This window comes from Podarcis erhardii (genome assembly GCF_964252035.2).
Source record: "Podarcis erhardii genome assembly, chromosome: 4".
Taxonomy (NCBI): Eukaryota; Metazoa; Chordata; class Lepidosauria; order Squamata; family Lacertidae; genus Podarcis; species Podarcis erhardii.
The window spans coordinates 68,250,647-68,274,775 of record NC_138508.1 but is presented as its reverse complement, the minus strand read 5'-3'; the positions used below and the strand labels follow the sequence as shown (position 1 = coordinate 68,274,775).

General features: G+C 42.1%; 2 protein-coding genes across 4 annotated transcripts in view; both read right to left on the bottom strand.

Annotated features, from left to right (window-relative positions):
• Positions 1 to 1,629: 1,629 nt before the first annotated feature.
• On the bottom strand, positions 1,630 to 15,926 carry VEGFD (vascular endothelial growth factor D). The gene is made up of 7 exons (XM_081858754.1): positions 15,318 to 15,926; positions 9,313 to 9,523; positions 6,276 to 6,466; positions 5,534 to 5,682; positions 4,249 to 4,346; positions 2,599 to 2,794; positions 1,630 to 2,303 (listed from the first exon to the last, which is right to left on the bottom strand). The coding sequence occupies exons 1-7, from the start codon at positions 15,399 to 15,401 to the stop codon at positions 2,177 to 2,179; spliced, it is 1,056 nt and encodes a 351-aa protein (XP_081714880.1). The 5' UTR covers positions 15,402 to 15,926; the 3' UTR covers positions 1,630 to 2,176.
• Positions 15,927 to 16,254: 328 nt separating this feature from the next.
• The window catches only part of PIR (pirin), a 30,188-nt gene continuing 22,313 nt past the window's right edge, over positions 16,255 to 24,129 (bottom strand). For all 3 annotated transcript variants that reach the window (XM_081858776.1, XM_081858777.1, XM_081858778.1), the window contains exons 7-10: positions 22,151 to 22,195; positions 21,183 to 21,265; positions 18,459 to 18,525; positions 16,255 to 16,645 (exon numbers count right to left, since the gene is read on the bottom strand). In XM_081858776.1, the coding sequence (XP_081714902.1) occupies positions 16,530 to 16,645; positions 18,459 to 18,525; positions 21,183 to 21,265; positions 22,151 to 22,195 (311 nt within the window). In that variant the 3' untranslated portion in view covers positions 16,255 to 16,529. The remainder of the gene's footprint in view (positions 16,646 to 18,458; positions 18,526 to 21,182; positions 21,266 to 22,150; positions 22,196 to 24,129) is intronic.

The following is a 24,129-nucleotide window of genomic DNA, read 5'->3' as shown; positions in this document are numbered from 1 at the left end:
AGATTTGTACAAATTCATGTTTATTTCATCCATGTTTATTTCATCCCACTGTATTCTATTTGTATATTCCATTTTAATATTTGTTAAAAGAGGAACAATCAGCCCTGTGATCTCACAAGGAAATGCAGCATTCAGCATTCCTAAATTTATATAGTAGTTTATTTAGGTTTGAGCTAATTTTTATGGACGTTTGCATGGAACATTTTCTTTTAATTCATATGTTTCGAAGTTGCAGTGTTTTAGGAACCTGTTAATAATGTCTTGACAACACTGGGTGGAGCTATTGGAATACAATATTTTCCAGTGTAATCTGTCACAGTGTGGCAGGCCAAAAGAAAGGTTTATGCCTGCTTATGTAGTCTAGACCAATTTACATCCACAAGACATTAATGAAAGTGGTCAGTTAATTGCCCTTAACACCAAAAGGAGATTAGCTCATATATGATAATTTGCTGCAAACTACTGCAAAAAAATTGCAAGCCATTATCATTGCATGAATTTCAGGTCCCAAAAATTGTCATTCTGCAAAAGCCATTTTCTAAATTGCATTTAACTCCCCCATCCACCTCATCACAAGTGAGTCTTATGGAGAAAGAGAACCATTTGGACAAATGTCAAACCACTTTGTGAGGGGGGAAAGGCTTAGTACTTGTTTTTGCCCGGCCTTCTTTAGTGATGCCAGAATTGAACCTGTTACATTTGGTACATTTTATTCTTTATTTATTGAATTTATTTATCGCCCTATACCTAGGGGTCTTACTACTGTGCCTTACTACTAAGATACAATCCTTTCCCTTAAAGAAGCTAGTATTTGAAAAACACAGTGCTGACTTTCTCAGCCACCAAACCTTTAAACCAGAGGCAAGGAACCTGTGCCCATTCATGCTGGACTTCAGCTCCCAGCAGACCCAGGGAGATTTCCGTCCAACTGCAAATAGCAGACTTGGGGGTGGGAATGGGATCCAATTCCCCACATGGCATAGTCCTGATCTACTGCATTATTCTCCTTATGGCCTCGGCCTGTATATATCCAACTGATCACTCACACAGGTGAGAGAGGGCCTCCTGTAAATACCACTGTTATCAGCAAGTCCCTTCCACACAATGGAAGAACCAAGCCTTTAGTGCTGTGGCGCCTTCCCTTTGGAATTCCCTCCCCTTGAAGATTAGGAAGGTGCCATTTTTGATGGCTTATCGGTGCCTGCTTAAGACCTTCCCTCCTGTTAAGTTGACATCTTTCCTCATCTGCATCTGCACTGGAATTGTTTTTAAGGTAATTTTATTGTTGCATCTCTTAGAAGCCATCCTAGGCTCCTTTGGGAGCAGGGTGTAAAGTAATAAGAAGGCTAATTGCAATACAGATGAGTGATTTTGGAGAGGATTACATCTGGAGGGAAGTGTGAAACCTCCCCTCCTTCTCCCTAGCATCAAATTTAAAATCCCCTGCCACAGGAATAGCATTTAGCTTCACCCCAAGTCTTACCACATGAGTGGTAGAACATTCTTTAAAAAGCAGGAGTGTGGGGACACTTTTATGCCATGTGTATGGAATGAAAGGATGCACATGAAAACCTCTAGTTCTTTCCTTCTGACCAAGCTTGCAATAGAAATTATACACGTCAATGCATATTAATTAATAACTGGTGCCTTTATTTTTCTATATACATTTTAAATATGGCACATCAGACAGTAGTTCTAGGATAAACCCAAATAATAAAACACAGACAGACAGTAGATCGAATCATTCAGTGCTAAATGCATTAAGGAACCAAATTTTAGAAGGCCTGAAAAAATTGGTCTAAAAAAAAATATGACCAATAAGCAGGTTGAAGGCATAGAACTATTCTCTGCATTTCAAAGTTGCTTGGTAAAGATATCCCCATTGCTTCTAACATGCCACTTTCTTTTTCATACAACATCAATGAATGTAGGTCTTTCTGGTAGTCCGTTACAGAACAAGGATGAAGTTTGTTGTAGCATATATCAGCCGTCTGGTGGCAATGTCCTTGCAGATCCATTCGTCGTCTTAATAACAAAGACAGACTGGAGTTTAATTATATTTTTTTAGCAGTAAAGCCACCTGTATCCATGATTATTATTGTTTAACAGTCGATGGTGGGCAGCTACTTTGCAAAGCAGTGTGGTAGTGGTAGTACAGGAGATAACAAAAGCTCAGTCATGGTGTTTCTCTGCTTTGGGACCCGTGAGGACTTCTTTCCCCTCTTGGGCGGCAACAGTGCCTCGAGCATGCCAGCCGAGCAGTTGGGCACATTCTGGCTTGGAATGGGCATTTGTCTTCACAGCTATTTAAAGACAGTAAGTCAGAGAAGACAATGTGGTAAGTGCGCACTTCTGTTCCATGGAGTATGTACGGGAATGCATGAAAAAACTATGTCCATTATGATCATGTGAAGGGAGGTACAGAATGGCTCCACATTGCATGGAGGATCTTCATTCATTATCATTTTGTTACATGGGAGATTTACGTTCTACACAAGCCCTATCATTTAGTACAAATTTCAACCCGGGGTGGGAATCAATCAACCTGGGTGTGGACCAAGCATGCCGCATTGAACTCAAATGTAAAGGAAGGCTTACCTGCATGTTTCTGCATTGAACTCCTTGTGTTTCTGAAGGCAGCTGTCTTGGTTCTCCGTACACAAGTAACAGCTGCAGTTCTCTTTGTTCTGAAATAAATTGCCAGTGCATTTCCATTTACAGATGCACTCGCAATTTTCCTCATCAAAGTTCATATTTGGTGCACACATTGCAAGTTCAGCAAGTGGAGGGAGTCCTGGCACATGTTTTGGAGGGAAGAGAGACGGGGGGGGGGGGAGAGAGAGAGATTTATAAAACTCCCCACCATCTTCCGAAAATGTTGGCACCTCATCATTTTGCTATACGTCACAGATATAGGGTGTCACTCAAAGGTAATACCCTGCAGGTGTACAGCAAGACTTGAACTTAACCTATAAAATGCACTATTTATGGCACTGTGCATCCAGAAATCTGAACTCCTATCAACCTACAGTTAAAACTATGGAATCCACAGCTTGAAAAGAATACAACTATGATGAAGTTGATATTCTAGCAGAAATAAACAGTCTGTATGGATACGGACTTTAAAAGTCATGACAGCAATATACATACATTTCAAGTGTACAGTACACCCCAAGTATTCTAGGAACTGCAGTTCCCCCCTGCAGCACTATGTGTATGATGTATGATGTATACACAGCCATATGTTGTTGTTGTTTAGTCGTTTAGTCGTGTCCGAGTCTTCGTGACCCCATGGACCAGAGCACACCATGCACTCCTGTCTTCCACTGCCTCCCACAGTTTGGTCAGACTCATGCTGGTAGCTTCGAGAACACTATCCAACCATCTCATCCTCTGTTGTCCCCTTCTCCTTGTGCCCTCCATCTTTCCCAACATCAGGGTCTTTTCCAGGAATATACTAGGGTTTTTTTCCAGTTGGGCTCTAAAGAGTTAGTTTAGCCTGGGTTTGCAGGCTTTTTGCCTTCCCCCTTTGGAATAGAAGACCCTAATGACAATTTCACAAACTCCTCCTTAGTTTCTCCCACATGGTTTGCTTTGTGGCATGGGGCGGTGTGGTTGTTTAGGAAAAACAAAGTGCAAAGCACCCTTGAACATCTGGCGCTAGCTGTGCAGCGCTTTTGTTCCAGGTCATTAATTGCAATCACAATTATCTGGAGTTGCTTCTCTTCCCAGGGGTGGGGCAGTATTTGTCTCAGCAATGGCTAGAAATCACTTGGTAAGTATTTTCTTCCCACCCGCTTTGAACATCAGGTTCTCATGCCATATCATGAGGAAATTGCTCTTGAAACTTGCCCAGATTTTACCATCTTTCCAGGTGCACATAGCCTAGGATAATCAATAATGATGATGACGATGATGATAATCCCGCTGCGCATGTAAGGTTGGGTGGGAGTATCTGGGAGGAGGACAAATGCTTTGCTTCAAATGAAGGAGTGTTACTTCTGTCTGACTGAGCTTCTCATTTCAGTTGATTCTAGCAAAAGCAAAATGCTTTTAACTACCAATCTGCCCAGATTCACTCTTTTGTTCCTGGATACAGAGTTACAGAAGTGTGTGGGGGGGGGGAATCACCTCCACCCCACCTATTCCAGTTTGATAATGTTGTTATTCATAATGTTGTTGTGTTGTTCTTTTAACTGGTCCAGATTTCGCTATTAAAGTGAGTATATAAGTAGTACTAGTATATACCTTCCCTTCTGCCAGGACGATCTTTGTCTACAACACATTCACATTTATCGCTGTCCCACATCCAGCCACTATGACACAATTTGTTTATTTGAGGACAACTAGAAGGAAACAAAAGGCCAAATAAATATGTTAAGAACACATTTAAAAAGTAACTGATGTATACACACCGCTTCGTTATATATTTCTTATGGAAATGTGGTATATAAATATTCAAATAAATACATGCAAAAATGGCATTTGAGAGCCAGCTTGGGGGGCAGGGCTAGTCAAATTAATTAAAGGTAATGATAAAGGAACCCCTGACCATTAGGTCCAGTCACGGACGACTCTGGGGTTGTGACACTCATCTCGCTTTATTGGCCAAGGGAGCTGGCGTACAGCTTCCGGGTCATGTGGCCAGCATGACTAAGCCGCTTCTGGAAAACCAGAGCAGCGCACGGAAATGCCGTTTACCTTCCCGTTGAAGCAGTACCTATTTATCTACTTGCACTTCGTGCTTTTGAACTGCTAGGTTGGCAGGAGCAGGGACCGAGCAACGGGAGCTCACCCTGTCATGGGGATTCAAACTGCCAATCGCAAGCCCTAGGCTCTGTGGTTTAATCCACAGCGCCACCCGTGTCCCTACGCTTAGTCAAATACATTAAACCAAGGTTCCTCAATTTGGTGCCTTCCTCATATTTTGGACTACAATTCTCATCACACCCAGCCAGCACAAACATGCTGGATGAAGCAGATGGTAGTTACAGCCCAGAACATCAGGAATATACCAGGTTGGGGAAAGGCTGAGTTAAGTAGGCAGACGGCAGATGGCCGTGGTGTATTGGGGCTCAGAGTCTGTTGAGAAGCTTCTGCATTTAGAGACGTGTCTTAGGAACTTTGACCAGAAGCCTCATTGCCGTCAAAGGAACAGTTCAAGGAATTACATTTGCTAAGTCATCAAACTGGGGCCTCGATACATTCCAACTGCCTGCTGTTTATTAATTTGCCACAGCTGCCTGTGACAGTTTTGACTCTCTTTTTAAAAAATGTAAATATTAAAGATGCCATAGTAATTAAAAAATGCTGCTAGAAGAGAAGTCTATATGTTATGTAACATATTTCTACATTGTTTTTCCAAGCAGTCATTAACTTTTCTTTGTAGCATTGAAAAACATACTTTTTAAAAACATCAGATAACCACTGATCTTGGAACAATGCATACAATTCATGAACACTCAGAAAAGCTTCAAGACTGATTGCGTATCTTTAAAAAAAAGTGGGGTAGAGAGAAGACTGCCCATCTTACCTATCCTCTTCTGGATATTGAACAGATCTTCGTATGATGGTGTACGATGGGCGCTGAGCATTTGTTAAGCACTTGCAACCGGTGTGGTTTGCAATTTTGACTTGAATCGGATCTGGCACATTTGTTAAAGGAACTGAAATCTCAAAGAGCTGGAAAGATGAAATACAGCATTTTTACATTATTAAAACACATTGTTAGATAGCCTCCCCTCATTGTTAAATAGCCTCCACATTTCCTGCTCAATGAAGTAAAATAGAGGATTGAGCTTCATGTTAGGAATCTTCAGTTACAATTCGCCCCTAAGGACATGCGATGGGCATGAGTCTAACATGTACTTGAAATCTTTGATAGCCTGCAGCTCCTTGTCATGTGTTCACGCCATGTCCTCCTCTTCACATTGTGCAGTCTATAGTTCTACAGACATGAGTGAATGTGGGACAGCCACACTTGCTCTGCCATGGTGAATAGATTCATAGCTATGGGCAACTTTCATGGCCTTGTTCTTCCCCAACATGGCATCCTCTGCGTGTTTTGGGTTACAACTCCTATCAGCTAGGGTTGATGGGAATTCAACGCCAGAGGACACCCCATTGGGTGGCTGGTCTTCCTACACACACTTACTTAGGAAAGAGCTATCTACGAGTCTATTCAATTAAGAGGGGCTTGCTTCAAAGTCAACCTGCATAGGATTTGACGGTTAAGGAGAAACAAACTGCAGAAGAGTAGAAAAAAGTCCAAATACCATTTTGGATATGTAAGATGTGCTGGTGTTCACGCAGCTTAGGCTCTCTTCATTGCAGCAGCCTCCGCATCTGTAGACATTCACACAAGGAGGCTTGAAGAATTTATTGGTGGCCGTGCCCAGCTCTTTGGCAACTTCCACGCAGGTCTCCCTTGGCACGCACTGAGTCCTTTGCCACTCCTCATCTATGACTGGAGAACAAGGGAGCCATTCTAAAAGCGGCAGTTGTCATCACACAACTGGACTCACCAGCTCACTGGCCTGCTCTCTGAGTCCTGTGTGAGATGCAGCACTGCACTCTGACGGGGGGGAAGCAACATCATGACATCTCCTGTTTATTAATATAAATGAGCCAAGCGAGTTGTGCAATGAAATGCGGCAGAGTGGAGTGCTCCCTCCGCCATGGTATTTCATTCCCACCCACCCCTGAAACAGCCAGTCAACATTTCATGGCCATGCTCAGTCCTCACCGGGCTGTCTGATGGGCATGGTTCTCCCATGAGTTTTCCCTGCAAAAACCTGGCACTGCTGCAAACCAGTTTGTGCTTCCTTTCTGTGTTTGGATGGTCCCCTGTTGGCCTGCAGGGATGCACACTCACCTCTGAAATGGCAATTTGGAAAGAGAAGGATCATACTCAATTCTGAATTGCTTCAATCAAGGTGAGAGCTTTACCAACTGACCGCCATAGCTGATGTAGTTATAATCTCTCCCCTTATCCTTTCTGTGCTTTACAATGTGTTCTGTAAAACCCAGATATGATAGATTCTATCATCAGCCCCCTTAGAGGTGCAGGACTGACGTGGTAACTAACCTCATGATCTGCCAGATCACACAATGCTGCCCAACACTGATAATCCAACATCATCATGGGATCCAGCTTGGGGTGACATGAAGCTTATGAATACCAGTTGCAGGGACTCACAACTGAGGAGAACATGGTGACCTTCAGGCCCTGCTTGTGGGTTTCTCCAAGACATCTGGTTGGGTCACTGTGAGTTCAGGATGTTAGACTGCACTGGGCCCTTGGGCTGATCCAGTCAAGCTCTTCTGATGTAACTGGCCAGAAAAGGGGTGGGAATCATGTTTGGCCTTCTCCTGACCTTTTAGCAAATATCTGATGAGCTCAAAGCGGGCAGGTGAAACTTTTCATAACATGGCGGCAGACATTATGACCTGCTCTTTGGTCACCTGATCAAACGGCTGTTAAAAGGGACAGCTATAAGAGCTAGTTCAGGAGTTAGCAACCCTTGGTCTAACTACAAAAATGCAGATGCCACAGCACACCCGTAGGGTATGACCAGAGCCCATGGCATCCTTTCCAATGTTTTGGTCTCTGTTTCTTCCTCTCTTTGTAAGAACAGATGTCCAAGAAGCTCCTGCCCAGCAATGTCCAAGCTGATAAAGTGTTTTACATCAGGGCACACCTAATAAAAACAGGCATTTGAATGTTTCTGCATTTCAAGCTGCTGTTGGCACATTCCTTTTAAATATTGCTGTCTGTTTACATTTTTCCTTGCAGTGGAAAAATGCTTTGTTTAGAGCAGAGTTGCTCAAACTGTGTTGTGAGCGGAAACAAAGAAAAATACCTAGTTTTGTGCAGAAAATCTAAAGAAGTCTGTAGCAGGTTTAGAGGACATTCCTCCTCTTTTTTGTCTCCTTTGGTACGTAAGGCCACTTCCCATATTGCATTCAGCACACATGAGACAGAATGCCTGATACAGAGCTTGCACTTCAGACTCAGAACTTCGATCAAGCACCCTATCAGCACATTGAATTTTTTGTTTTGTTTTTTTCAGGGTGTGAATTTTCAAGTTTGTAGACACCTTTCCAGGTGAGCACATTAAATCATGGAATAAATACTTCATGGCTTCTGCTTTCCTTCCAGGGATCCATGCAGCTTCTCCCAGGGTAGCACCCCAAGCAAAAAAAGTCCATTGCTTTATTGCCAACAAAATATCATTTCCTCCCAGCCAAACAAGCACCACAAACACGATTGTGGGATGCTTTCGGTATAGTGGCTATACTATATCAATACATACTGGACAGTGTCTGTGACATCTCTAGACTCCTAACTGTACCAATTTCAACTTCTTAAAATATTATTTTACTTTATTTTCAAATGGAATTTTTTTTAAAAAAAAGACAGCTTCCTGCTTATATCACTCAGAGCACTGACATAACCTTATGAACAAGGAGCAGACCCATCAGCAAGTGTGTGTGTGTGTGTGTGTGTGTGTGTGTGTGTGTGTTTCAGGCACAAAAAACACATAACAACCTGCCTTTCACATAAAAACAGGGGTGGCCAAAGACCTTTTGATACCTGAGGAGAAGCATCTCGCAAAAGTATGGATAATTTGGATGGTTAAAACTTGGGTAAGTATTGATGTCCAGTTATTATTATTATTATTAGGACCCATGGAAGGGATGGGGGGGGGGGAGTCAGGAGATTCAGAGCAATCTCGATATATGGATCTTGAATTATTTTTTATATGTGTTTATATTTGTTAAAAATCAAATAAAAAAAAACTTACACACAAAAAAGAGAAACGTCTCACAGCCACCACCCCGCCACACACACACCCAGATGCGAGCGCAAACTCTGTAAGTCTTCTTCATCAGACCAGGGTATGGGTGGTGGTGAGGAAAGAGCCTTTTTTGATTTCCACTTCCTGCCCACCAGTGGAGTTAGCATTGGCTCTTCCCTTCAGGAGAAGCCAACCAAAGCCCCACCACACTGCCCGGTGAGGGGGACGAATCTTCCACTGACTTGTCAGCGATGCCTCTCCTCTCGCCAACTTGGTAGGAGAGGAGATGTTCTGCTTTGCTGCCAGTCCCTCACAGCTGCTAGAGACCAGGGAGAAGACCAGTGGCAAAGCTGCGGGGTGGAAGAGGGGTGATGCTGCTTGCAGGATACCACCTGAGGCAGCTGCCTCACCCAGCCTCATAGGTGGGTCAGCTCTGCATACAAACAAGACAACAACCTGACACATGGCACTGTGGATCCAGAAATATTCAGTTCATAAACTGTGAGCCTACCTTTTAGTATCTCAATATCATAGAAAGCAGCGGCAAATCTCGTGGAGCGATGCGAGGCTGATCTGGAATCCAGACCGGCCATGCCCTTAAGCTTTAGCCGGCACTTCCAAAGCTTCCAGTCCTCAGAGTGGGTGATGCGAAGAAGCTCTTCCAGGCTAGAAGCTTTCCTGATCTGCTGCTCTGACCACTCCAGGGCGGAAAGTGACGTTCTCTGTAAGAAAGGGGGCGGAAACAGAAGATCAGCCCTGTGCCTACATATATAGACCTTAGGTAGCAAAGAGCACACATTTCTGTTGAATGTGCCAATGTAATACAGACTGTAAAAATATAGACTTAAAAATATATATCAGGCTGGGTTAAATAATTACTCTTGGGTTAAAGGAGGTGTTATTTTCTAAGGTTTGTAACTAAAGAATTAGTTACAAAGGATGCCAGATATGGGATCACCAGCCCATGGTTTTTCTATTATTAATTAATTAATTAATTAAATTTATATACCACCCTTCATCCAAGCATGACAGGGCAGTTTACAATATAAAAACAGAAAAATACATAGCATACTAACAACAAAAGCAATAAAAGCCATTGGTTGTTTAATTAGCCAAGGGTCTGGTAGAAGAGGAATGCTTTTGCCTGATGACCAAATATATGTAATGAATAAGCTTCCCTGGGGAGAGCATTCCACAAATGGGGAGCCACCAAAGAAAATGCCTGCTCTTGTGTTACCACCCTCCAGACCTCTCCTGGAAGAGGCTCACAAAGAAGGGCCTCCGAACATGGTTGCAGGGCCTGGGTCGATTCATAAGGGGAGAGGTGCTCCTTGAGATATTGTTGGATAAATGATCCAAAATGTCAGGAGTCTGTCCCTTGTTCAAATCTGATCAAGAATTACTAATCATAGAAAAGAAATATGAAGAATTTCCCTAGCATACCAAGAAGTGCCTTGGGATAAACAAACCTATATCCAGTCAGTAGAATCATCAAGAACTGACTTACAGTAGCCATGAAAACCATTCAACAATGTCCCTTTTTCCCCATGGCTAACATTTTACAGTTAACTTGATATGTAAAGCATACTGTTGCATGCACAAGATGGAAGTGCTCACAGCATTAACACAGATTGTGTCTCCCTATTAGGTTCCCAGGGAGACTGCCAAGTCATAGCTTTGGGTCCAGCATATAACAAGAGAGCAGTGAGAAAAGAACTGGGAGGTAGATTTAGGAACTTAAGACTGCTCCTCCATTTCAGAAGACCCTATTGTCTCCTGAAGTTGCATCCGTGGTCTTCACACTCTGCGGCATTGACTCACGGGGAATTATGAATTATTTGAGGACATTTATGGAACATGGGTTTGCTTTCAAGCAACCCAGGAACCAAGCTGTAGAAGCTCCTTAACCTGGCACACACGCAGAGGGTACAGTACCATGCCACTGGCACGTGGAAGAGGTTTATGACCAAGCAGTACCAAAAATGTCAATCCAGGAGATAAAAGAACCTGGTTGGTGGCTCCAGCCACATTCCCCCCAAAGTGGAATATATAAAATAGCTGAAAGCTACTCATATTCCTTAGCTACTGTGTCTTGGGATTTTTGTTTTCGATTTATTGTAACAGCTTGCCACATCGTTAAAAACCAAGTAAAACACACAAATGTATTTCTTGTGAACTTTGAAGCACCGGAAAGGGAGGGCGTATCTTTCTACTCATTTTCATGAACAAAAAAGGCATGGGCTGAATAAAGCTCTCCAAGTTCCCTTTACCTTCCCCACTCCCCCTCAAAGTGATAAGTAATCAAGGACATGCAGTGGGATGTTAAAAAACATGTGCTTTTTATCTGCTCTTGCCGTTTTAAAAACATGATGCATGGTAACAGCCAACAAAAGAGGGCTCTCTTTCAAGACCTACCAAAGAAGAATGGCACTCCCCAGGAGAATTGATGGGATCAATTTTCCGGAATATTGTGACCACATTTATTTTATGTAGAAACCGTTGCTCATCGTGACTTTTAGTCACAAGGAATTGAAAGGAGCAGAGGGTTCAGAAAGCCAATAAATATGTTCATTGACAACATATGTACTTTACAAAATTTCTTAACTCCTGAGGAAATAAATATTCACGGCACATGCCATTAAATGTAATTTGTGGCGGTAGCCCTGGAACATTGGGCTGTGTTTCCAATTGCTGTATTAAATGAAAAATAAGCTTGAGCTCTCATCTCTCAAATTTTGCTAATTAAGCAGGCATGTACATAGAGAATATCCCCATGGCTAATCAGTTGAGCTGTGTTGAGGTGGGCTGGCTATTTACTGGGTTAGAGCAGGGTGTAGCTGGCCACCTAGGGATGGGAGCAGAAATTAAATTCAGTGCACATTTAAAGGTGAAACTATCAAGTTTTCACTTTCTGAAACAATAAAAGAACTAAAACACAGACATCCTTTAAAATTGGTGCTTACCTGAATTTTGTGATGCAGCACTCCATAGAACTGTAGAGTTAGAACGGACCACAAGGGCCATTTAGTCCAATCCCCTGCAATGCAGGAATCTTTTGCCCAGTGTGAGGCTTGAACCCATGACTCTGAGATTAAGAGTCTCATGCTCTACCGACCGAGTTATTCTGAATTCCCACCAAACTATGTTTAGAACAAAGCATACTTAAGGGGAAGGTGTGCATAAACTGAATATATTAGTGGGGGGGGGACAAAAATGATAATGTGGGGGCACTGTTTGCAAAAATGAATGCATTAGTCAAAACTGCATACCAAAAAAAATAAAAAAATGGGCCACTTGACTATCCAAGCCTGGAAGTCAGATTTGGATCCCTGAAAAATAGTGCTTCCTTTTTCCCTTGGGCAGAAGAAACATCTTGAAGAAACCGTCTCTTACAGCACCTGCTCTTCAGATTTGGCTTTGCCAAACTTCCCCTCATAGCTCTTTCTGGAACAGCTGTCTGGGAGAAAAAAACCTCTCAATAAACAGCCTGAATCTTCTTTGCTCAGTGCACACGTCCATAGGGTCAAGTACCTTTTTAAGGCAGATGGAGATTTACCGCAAACATCCTGGCTTTGGTCAAAGGAAAGCCTGGAAATTGGTTCTGAACTCCTGCTTGGAATCAGGGAAGAAGCGGGGAGTGAAGAGCGACATTGGAAATGGGGGGTGGGGTGGGATAAAGATCTACATTGGGATTCTCTGCTGCTATGGATCCTTCCACTTGAGGCAATCGCCTCACCTTGCCTCATGGGTGGGCCGGCCCTGGGTGTCACTGCCTTTCATTAGGTTCACAAATGCTAAGAGGGGAGAACCCTGAAGCTACTTTGCCCAGACAAGAGCCTCTACACACACACACACACACACACACACACACAGTGTTTCTTCTGCCTTGCTGCTTCCTGGAGATGATTAAATTCCACTTTCTCCCACCCGGTGTCTGCTGGCTACTCTCCCTACCCAACAAGAGAGGCATTGTTCTGTCTCTCCAAGCTCATACCAACCTCTTCCAAAACTTGCTCTGTGGTCTCTCCATCTATTGGCCCAAGCCTGTGGGAGGAGCTCTGCTTGAATTGGGCCAAACCAGAGCAGCTGTCTTTACAGGTCAGGGGCACTGCCAAAGCAATGGTTCCTCTTCTTTCCCAGAAGGCGCAGTATCTGGCCTTTTGTGAAGTGATGGAGTTGAGTGCCTAGCCCAGCATCTGGGGGCTACAGGAACAGCAACACTACATAAGAGAGAGGCCAACCATATAGGCACTCCCGCTGGACTTGACTGATTCAGGTACGCAGCACCGAGCTGTATTTAAATCCAACACCTCTCTGGTCCTAACGCCACACACACAGGCAGATCCTCTCTTTGTCTAATGAAACACAGGCTTCAACTTGCTGTCATACTGGGACCAAGCCCATATTAGACAGGTTACAGTCATTGTGTAAAGTTCAGGAAATCTCTCTCTCTCTCTCTCTCTCTCTCTCTCTCTCTCTCACACACACACACACACACACACACACACACACTGCTGTTGTAATATGATACGGTGAGGGAAACCAACACTTTTTGCCATACACTGCTGGGAAATTTTAAAACAGGGTCCCCCAAAGGCAGACCAGATGAGTCTTGGGGTGTGATCCAGCAGGGATCTTCTTATGTTCTTAAAGGGAATTCTGCACATAGGTGTTTCAAGGCACTTGCCCTACAGAAAGGACATAATTTAAGCTTGGGCTCTTATCTGTAGCATAAGATCCCTGCCAAGAGGATAGTAAAGCCAGTCCAGTCCATCAATCTACTTCACACCAAGCTGCCCATAGTTCTACATGAAAGAAGAGCTGCTTGATGTCGCTGAGATTTAGAATAACCTGCCGCTCAAAATGTTTCATAGCACTTTTGAGCCACAGGCTGCAATTCTGTACTCACTGACCTGGAAATAAGCCCCCTGCAATTCAATGGGGCTTTCTTCTGAGTAGGCAGGTATAGAATTGCATCAGCTGAAACATATTCCAAACTATAGAAAAATCAGCAAATAATAGGTAATTGGTGTAAAAAATAACGATTTCAAAACCTCCGAAGATTTAACAGAAAGCACAAAGTAGCCTTTTCTCGTTCCTATGTAGAAATCATTGGCAGCCCAATCCTTATGCCCACTCCCAAGCAATTATGCATAGCATAAGTTTGCAGCCTTAATTTTATTAACAATAAATGCATTTTGATAAGATAAAAGGAAATCATTTCATGGAGGATACCAGAAAGGCTGACTTCTACTCTAGCACGAAGTAATGATTACCCTCTCTCTCTTTTTAGTTTGACCTACACAATATATCCATGTTGCTTCTGCAATATAATTGGCATTATATCATCGTACTGCAGAAATACCCTGGTGCCTGGCTGATTCACATTTTTGCCAAATGCCAGCAGTTGCATTCCCCTTCCCACCCCTGTTAATTTGAACATAACAGGATTCTTGCTTGAATATTCAATTCAGTTTTCTGATTTACTGAAGAAGCTAACAGTAGAATGTAACAAGTTAAGGAAATGAGGAACACTGATGCCTTTTCTAAACTTTCAAAGTCTTGTAAATATGCTATTTACACAATGAAGTTGTAAGGGAGGCTAGAATATTATCTTTTGAAAGCTTACACCATGAACCAACCTTAGAAGGCATTTCTCATATTAGATCTGGCAAAGAATTACTTCTCAAACCATACAGGAATGCAGCCTTAATTATTCAGACTGGATTGGTACATTATACAGCAGTAAGGAGTTGCTCTAAACACACACACATTTGACAATGTCCTGGAATGACAAAAACTTCTAGGAACTAGATATTAAAGGGCAGTAGCAAATACGTTATTTGGGAACAGTATTTAAAACCTAATTATTTTTAAAGTGGATCCGTGCAAAAACAGAGTGACTGATAGGTCAAAAAGACAACCTTCCTAATCTTGCCAAAGAAAGGGAAGGCTTACAGCTAATGCACAAATTGTTTGGAGAGATGCAGCAAAAGCACTGACTGAGGATGAAACAATTTAAGAGAATGATATGTTATTGCAAAAAGTTCTGCCATACTGGAATTCTCAAAAAGGTTCCCATTTGGTCATGTGCCACCGCTGAAAATGAATTATCGTTTAACACAATATATATTTTAAGTGGCCAAAAAAGAAAAGTATCAATCAGCTGTGAATGTAGATACATTACATTACTGTTTTCTATATACTCCTTAAGACAGAAGTCAGCCAAAAGTTAAATACTATTTATTTCAATGGGTTAGTTGAACATGCACTTTAGTCTTCCCCTTGGAAATCTGGCATGTCAGAAAAATGCTTAAATTGGCTGGACCTTGCTGTTAAATCTTCTCTGATGGTATTACATGTGTCAAAGTTGTTTATTTATGCAATTCTTAAGAGTCACCCCAGAAAGAACTTTAAAAGGTGCCACTGTAGTCCAAAGATCGTTTCAGACAGGAAAACCCATGTGGTCTCGAGACTCCTATTGATGCAGACAATTCCAAAATAAAGCCCACTTACCTTTACAGATCCATGTTCAGAACCTTGCAGCAGATGTAGAAAAGACACTATAAATATGTTTACAGTTGTCCACGGCTTGTACATCCTTGTGGTTGACGTCCACACTTTGCTATACAGTTGAAGTCACACAGCTGGAGAAGAACGTTTCGAAATTCATTTCTCTACAAACTGCTAATGTTTTTAAAAATGCATACCCAGAATCTTACTCTCCACGTAAACTTAAAGTGTATACATGAGATGTAAACAGCACAGTTAAAAAAGAAGAGTAAAATTCACTTAAACAATGTCATCTCTTTCTTGTAGGTACTTTTTAGATATAAAAATACAAAAGTTAAAAAATATTTCCAGAAGCAGGCAACTACAGGTCCCAGTCTATTAAAAAAAATAATCAATCCATCTCCCACCTGGACACAAAGAGAAACTCAATATTAATTCGTGGTCCAGGAAAGGTTAAAATCTGCTGAGGGGGTTTGGTGCTCCATGTTACAAGCTTCCTTTTAAGACGGCAGTAGAACGGCCGATGCTTTGAGCTAGAGAGAGCTGTAATCCAACTCTCTGTATTGAAACTTTTTTTCACAGCCTTCATGGAAGCCTGCAGAAGCCTGCGTCTTAAATCTGATACAGACACTGGCAGAAAACAAGAGTCACATGTTGGCTCCTATCCCATTCTGTCCCTACCAATGGTGTAGCATTTACTAAACTAACCAATGCAATGTGTGCCACCATTATTTTAAAAGGTATTACCTGAAACATGAAACTTCAGCACATGGTCTTACAAAGTATACATACTACAATAGGTGCACTCCTACAGCTACACACAGACACACACACACACCGCCCCGCTTTCCTTTACATTTTCTGTGTTGTAAGGATTTTGACAAAACCATTTCATTTATTAAAACAGTGCTTTTACAAAGAAAGGGCATGAGACCGTACGTTTTAGATGAAAACGCTTTTTATTACAGATAAACAGAATGTTTATATATCATGTATATCTGAGAGTAATAAAAATGCTGCTGTACCCATCTACAACACTCTAATAGCTAACTTTGGGTCTAGGCATACTAGAAATATTATTTGGGCTCTATGTGGCAAACCTGCATGATCAGTACTAATGAAGCAAATGGAATCAGTAAATGCAGTAAAGATCAAGGTGTAGAGCTGCACACGTATTTTTAAAAAGGCAGTCAGCCTGGGTTCTGCTACCCCACGTCATTTGTTTCCAATCTTTGATTTCCAAGTGGTGGCTCTCTCAAATCCATTTCTTGCATTTCTGAAGTCATTAAAGGCTTGTTGAATTTCTTCCTGTGTATTCATCACAAATGGACCTAAGATATAGATTGCAAAATTCAGGATAGTATTTAATTATTCCGGGCTTTAGGCTTTCTGTAGATGAATTCAATTTGCATCTCATTCCTTCTCCTTTCTCCTCCTCCTCCTTTTTGGCCCCCAGATTCATTCCCAAGGGCTCAGCTGTGTTGAAGGTTGGCATAGAGGTTGCACCGCATCAAAGGATTGCTGAGTGAGCAATCCTGAGTGAGCAAAGGATTGCTGAGTGAGCAATTGAGCAAGGATTGCTCAATAGCATTTGACGGCAGGTTCTTCTCTTCCCTTCTTCACATTAAAGGGAAATCTTGGGGATTCCACACATGCTAGCGGTGGAAGGGGAAGAGCTGACTCTATAAATCAGGGGCAACTAATCAATACTTTGGGTGCCTCATCTGCCCCCTGACCCCACTGATTTTGGCCACTGCAACAGAAAGAGGGGGAAATGAGGTAGACATGTGGGTGGAGCACAGCGCCCTGATGGGATGCAAACTGTCCACTCCCTGGTCATCAGACTGGTTGGTTGATAAGGAGGAGGGCTGTGGGGTGAGCACACCCACTGCTTGTATGCAGCCCCTGATGGACTGGCCATGGGTGACTGTGGCCCTTGTACCACAGACTGTCAGCCACCATGCTGTAAATGATGGAGGAGTTCGCCACGTTTTGCATCTGGTTGAGAGGGCAGAGCGAGGGACACATTGCTTCCAACCTTCAAGTCTTCTCTAGAACTGTTTTCACAGACACTCACAGACAAAGGCCTGCAGATTCAGGTGAAGCCGAGAGTCCCCCCTCAGGCCACAGCACACACAAGTTCTCAGTCACTTTACATGTGTGTGCATCGAGATCATATGCACTCATACATCATGTATTTACTTGCAGGAATGCATGGACTCAACCCAACTAACACATGCACAACATCATTGACATTGTCGTTCATAGCCATCCCCACCCATGCATTTATGTGCCATGTACAGCACTGCATCAATGCAGATGGCTCTGAAGATGGTAAGCAAGTTACTGAAATTCCATGGAAGTAACAGTCTCGGTTCTTCTCCACCAAACCTGTCCTCCCTTTCTCACATTTTGCCTGCCAGTAGCTTTGTGCAATGATGGTAAGATATAACTAGTAACAATGGCGAGGCCTGGCAGCTTTGAGTCCCTTTGCTAGGAGGCTGGTAACATTTATTTACAGTGGTACATTGGATTACAGATGCTTCAGGTTACATACGCTTCAGGTTACACACTCCGCTAACCCAGAAATAGTGCTTCAGGTTAAAAACTTTGCTTCAGGATAAGAACAGAAATCGGGCTCTGGCAGTGCAGCAGCAGCAGGAGGCCCCATTAGCTAAAGTGCTGCTTCAGGTTAAGAACAGTTTCAGGTTAAGAACGGACCTCCGGAATGAATTAAGTACTTAACCCGAGGTACCACTGTACGTACTTTGCTTTCCAACATTTATGCACTTCTTTTCAAAAATTTATTTACAAATCTCTTAATGCACATTGTAACATGATACATCCTTTGACCAGGGAAATAATCTGAATGATCTGACTGCTCAAACCACAGCCTGTTTTTCCAAGAGCAAAACAAAAGATTCCAAGCAAGGCCTCTCAAAGACAGTGATTTACAAATAGGGCATATCCCTATAGATACCAGTGGAAGGCCAAAGCAGCAAGGCACTGATGTTCAGCTGTGGACTTTTCAACAGAAGGGCAGGGGGAGATATTCCAGAATAAACGCCTGAGGTTGAAGATGAAAATACGTTCCGTATGCCCCATTTGTTTAAAAAGAAGACGACTTGTTAAACAGATATTTACCATGTTGCACTACGGGTTCCTTAATGGGCTCCCCAGCCACCAAGACAAAATGGCTCACTTCAGGATCCTAAAAGGATGAGCAGAAAGCATCCATCAGCAGCATATAAATTACATTTTGAGATTTTGAGATTAGATACCCAAAGCAGGAGCAAATTACAATACAGTAGATCACAAGTGTGGTGCCTCAGCATACCCTCCAAGTGTCCCGACTTTCCAGGGACAGTCCCAGAATTATGAAAGCCTTCCAGGTTTCTGATTTGACCCTGGAATGTTGCTGTTTTCCCCACTGCTGCCAAGCTCAGGGAGAAGGATGAGCCAGCGCTTGTCCCAAGCGATGACCCATGGCCTCTCCATGTGGGCTGAACAAATGGTTAGTGGGAAGGCGAATAAACACCAAGCAAATCAGGGTGGATGCAGTACAACTGCCCCACAAAAAACCAGAATCAATGCTCAATAAAGACCAGGTACAATCTAACCTCTTGGTAAGTTTTCTGCAAGCAAGTCAGCGTGAAACCCAGATAAGCAGGTCATCTAGAAAGGGCCCTGTGCCTAAAGTGGGATTTGGATCCTCTCTAAAAACAATACTATGGACCACATGCAAGTTGTTATTAAATATATGTTGAATTTAAACATGTAAACAAAGGGGGCAGTTGTGCGAATTTGCTTGGTGTGAGCTAAAGGCCAACAACAAATAGACAACGCTTCTCCACCCAAGATTTTCCACAAGGGAACTTCCCCACCCCAACTCTTGAGCGCCCCCCAGCATAACTGGGCTGAACATCTGTTGGAATAGTTTCCAGAGAGGTAGCAGAAATTGTCACAGCAAAAATAAGTTCTCCAGCTCCTTCTGGTGTGTAGGGCCTCCCTAACCCTAACCCTCCCATTGGAACTGACAGAACTTTTTACTGTGCTGTGGCACAGTAAAAGGATAAAAGAGGCATCTTAAGAATCCCACTCCTGTGTTATGGCATGTTGTAGCTTTTAAGGTAAACTACCCTGTCAAAGCAGCATTGTCTCTTCAGCAGAGGCTCATAGGGTCTGGCTGCACTGAAGATAAATTGCTGGATATTATGTAAGAAAAGAATTGCGACAGACCCTATTGTAGTCTTAGTATTACAAAACTGTCTTGAGACATAAGGGTGTAGCCCGTACCAAAAAATAAACAAGACTTTCGAATCATGTCAGGTTCAATTTTTTTAGGAAAAGCACAAAAGCAGAAGTGACTATATTTTTTAGAAAGCAAATTATAACTTCCTATGATTTTGCTCACAAAATAAACTGCTCTTTCCAACAACCTAGAATATAACCTATTTTTCCAGCCTAGAGACGGTTAAGCATACAAAGAAAAGTTGGATTCAAGGGGCATGCAAAACAAACAAACAAACCATCTTAACTCCCCAACATGAATTATACAATGGTTTGTTCTTGGCTCACTGCTTTGAGATTCGTCTCTTTGCAATTTGGCAGAAGAAGGAGCCAGGTCCCTGCCATTTGAGTTGTATGTCTGCCACGGCATGTGAATGAGGCCAATGGAAACTGCACTCTCCTATATCAGTAATAACTTGAACAGATTGAAGGAGGTGCTTTTGATTCAACTTGAGCGAACACAGGAAGCTACCTTCTATTGTCAGAACACAGGACTGGTTACATCAGTGCTGGCTAAACCTTTGGTTCTTCAGATGTTGCTGGACTAAAACTCCCTTAACCCTTCAGCCAAGCTAGCTGGAGCTGGTGGAAATTCAAAGCCAATAACATCTAGAGGGCCACTCTTGTGTGCAATGATTTGCAGTGGCTGTCTAGGGTTTCAGACAATAATCCTTCCCTGTCCCTACCAGGAAGGGGCCAATGAAAATTCAGCCTCAGTTCTAGAGGATCTGGGGAGCTCTTTTAGTACATACAAATATACAACATTGTTGCTGCCTCTGTTCCTTGCTCACTGTTCATGAGGTCAATAGAGTCCATTGGGCCAGCACTGGGGCACAAACCTTGTGTAGCTAGCTCCTTGCTTCATGCACAGTGATACGTCTAGGAATAAGCCAGGCAGTTACTATGTGCTCAGCAATTCTCAACCTGTTTTGTAGGGATCAGCCAGGCAATTTCTTTGTCTGGCTGTTCTTTGAAGACCGCTATATCATAACCAGCATGCGAGAGGCTGCCTGGAGAGCTTAGATATAAAAACACAGCTCCTCCTATGCTCCAGTGTAGCTGAACTGAATATCTGAAGAGAGGGGTGGGCAAAGAATGGATCTGTATTATAGAAGTCGTCGTCAAGACATTTGTTAGAAGACACACTGCTATTCAGGGACACCTTGAGTCAGAATGTATCCCAGAATACACCTCATTTCCATTGTAGAGAACACCTGAAAGCACTCGCAAACTGCAATTTAAGCAGCTTGAAGGGTGCGGGGAGTAAAATACAAAGAGTAAGAATAAATGAAGCCGATGAAATCCAGTCCACTTACTCTAGTTCCACAAGAGTCAATGGGCTGTTGCAGAATAAGAGCTTCTCAAGAATTACAACCAAGCAAAAGACACTTAAACATTTAGTATAGGAAGGGAATGAAGACAGGTTCAGCACTTCTTTTAACAGTTTAATTGGGGGTTCTTGCTAAGGCGGTTTATTTGGGATTCATTCTGACCCAGTTTACTATCGTTAAAACGTACTGAAAGCATTCTGGGGGTGGGAGTGATGTTTTGCAGCCAGACAGATTAGTTGCAGAATACCTTGTTTTCAAACTGAATACAGTCTCCATCGTCCAGCACAGCAGTGTGGTGCGGTTCTATTTTTTGTTGAGCATCAGAAGGACCTGGAAAATGGTGTGCTTTTTTCAAGAAGTGATTGTGCTAACATTTCTGGCTAATTCACACTGTTTCCGAAACATATCTGAATAATTAAACCTTTCATGAAAATTTCCAAGCAGACAGCTGATCACAGAATAACTTAACTGCAAGGTAAGATTTACGATGCCCAAGCATGCAATGCTATAACCATTTACCTGATTAAGCCTCACTGGACTTGATGGGTCTTCCCTCCGAGTATAGGATTGTTCTATAAGGGGCATTTTACATTCTCCCTGCAATATCTGTTTTCTACTTTGAAATAAATGCTTCAGCTGAGATGGCTCAGCCAGAGCATGAGACTCTTAATCTCAGGGTTGTGAGTTCGAGCCCCACATGGGGTAAAAGATCCCTGCATTGCAGGGGGTTGGTCTAGATGACCCTCACTGTCCCTTCCGACTCCGATTCTGTGAAAGGATATCTAGCATCACTATGGTCCTCTGCAGATCACTGCTTCATTACCCAACAAAGAAAGCTTTCTCCAACCTGCCACAACTAAGGCGGCTCATTTGCGCCACGAGGACCCTCAACAAGGGTCAACCACAGATGTATTGTTCATAGATACGTGGGCTCACAGGCAGAGCAGCAGTCTCTAGGAAATACTGTGCAGAGACCATAGTAGGCTTTATAGAGCAACCCAGTGTCATAAACCAATAGGAAGCTACCTGCTAATCTTTAAAGGCTGAATTTTTTACAGAGCAAGCAAATGCTGCCTGTTTGACATTTACAACCGTCTGAATACCATTTCACCCCTAAAAACAGATCGTACTAGCTTTTGAAAATAAAAAAATGGTTCTCAAAAACAGAAGCAGTTTCCAGTAATCAAAACAGGGTGGAGTCAACAAGCAACTTACCAACATATACATTACCAAAGAGCGTGTAAATAAATGCTGTCCAACCTGAAATGTAATAGGGCAAAATACTGTCAGATACATAGAAAGTTTAAACATATGGAGGCCTGTATTAGGCCATGCAAAGTTGTAATTTGCAAGGTATAGGTGTAACTCTATCCATGTGTAAAGGTTCCATTTTTTAAACCATATTTTACTTATTTTCAGATGTAACATAACTAATGAAACAACATTATTACCAAACTCCCACACCTCCCCAAAGTAGAGAGAAATTCACTACAGCAAAATACATTGGACTTTCCAATGTATTCATTAACTGTTCTGTTTAACAATAGGATAAATAATTAAGTTATTCCATTTTAAGAGGCTTACTGGGAGGCAACTTATTTTTTATAATTTTTTAAATTACATTTTCTATTTTACAATCTCAAATAAACATTTTACAAACTTTAAAATATCCAGTGTCTACCCTTCTTCTCTTCCCATGGTTGATTTTGCATAACATACATCCCTACATATTTTACTATAACCATTCAAATCAGTTTTCCACTTTTACATCCATCAAAAATTATTTACTCTGTTGAATTTATCTTAATGCTGCCACCGTTTTTAGCTGTATATTTCAGCTGAATACTTTCCATATATTCAATAAATGTTTTCCAGTCTTCTTTAAATGCATGTTCTTCTTGCTCTCTTATTCTAGGTGTTAAATCTGCAAGTTGTACAAATTCTGTCAACTTAAGTTGCCAATCCTCTTTAGTTGGGGCCTCATTCACTTTCCATTTTTCAGCTAACAAAACACAGGCCGCAGTTGTTGCACACATAAATAACCTTTTCTGACATCTGGGAATTTCAGTATGGGTTATCCCCAACAAAAACGACTCTGGTTGTTTTTTGGAAAGTAGTTTTAAACATTTTTTTCAGTTCATTATAAATCATTTCCCAATATGCTTTTAACTTTCTATACTGGGAGGCAATTTAAGACCTGTATGTCACCTCTAGCCCACCAAGGCCTCTCCCAACAGGCTGCTTAGCCTTTTACTACTGTCCATTTATCCTTCAGCTGCAGTTCTGTAAGAAGGAGACACAAAATGGACCTTTTCTTGGGAAAGACATTTAACTGGTTGGGCCAGTCCATTGTTTGGTGGTTTGCTGCTTCATAGCCCAGTTGTAAATATTTTTTGCTCAGATGGAAATCCTACTTGGTTTGAAGGGAGTTGTTTGCTTTAAAAGTACACAATGATGCAGCCACCAGAATGCCAGCTAGATGAAATCCTTATTTGCTAAATTTGACCACCAGCTCTGCTTCTTCCAAGCTCAATGCCTAGCATTTTGACGTGGATGAAAAAAAATATTGCCATGTAACCTGATTAAAACTCTGTTCTCTTTATCCCAGTTGGCACCTATATTGGGTCTGAATTGATTTTATCTATGCACTGCTGCTTTAAATGGCTTTTTTAAACATATAATTGTTTTTTAATTGTTTTTAGATATGCAACTGTTCTACCTGCTTCATAAATGTTTTATTATATTGTCAATTGCTTTGGGATGCCTCATGGGAAACAATTCATAACATAAATAAAGGGCGCTCATCTTTTCGTTAAAACGTTACTGCTCAGCCTGCAACAGTTAGTAAATGTGTTCTTTTAAATGCAGATGCACCTCTGAAATAACCACATGGATTTCAGCCACAGCAATTCTACTTTCAAGGTTATATCCTTCTCATTCTCTGGGCACATATCCCAGAACAAGCAGCAAGCCCCATCATTTCGACATGAAAATCCTGACACATTAAGCTCCAACTAAATGACCACAATTTTTCACCATAAATAGACAGAGATTGGAAGGTAGCCTTAAAAAGTCAAATTTTGCGGCTATATAGTTATGCTTCAGACTTCTTCAGAAGTTAAACAGTGGGCCGATAACTGAATTTGTGACATGGATAGATTGTACAGCAGCCATTCCAAACCTGTCCCCTTTAT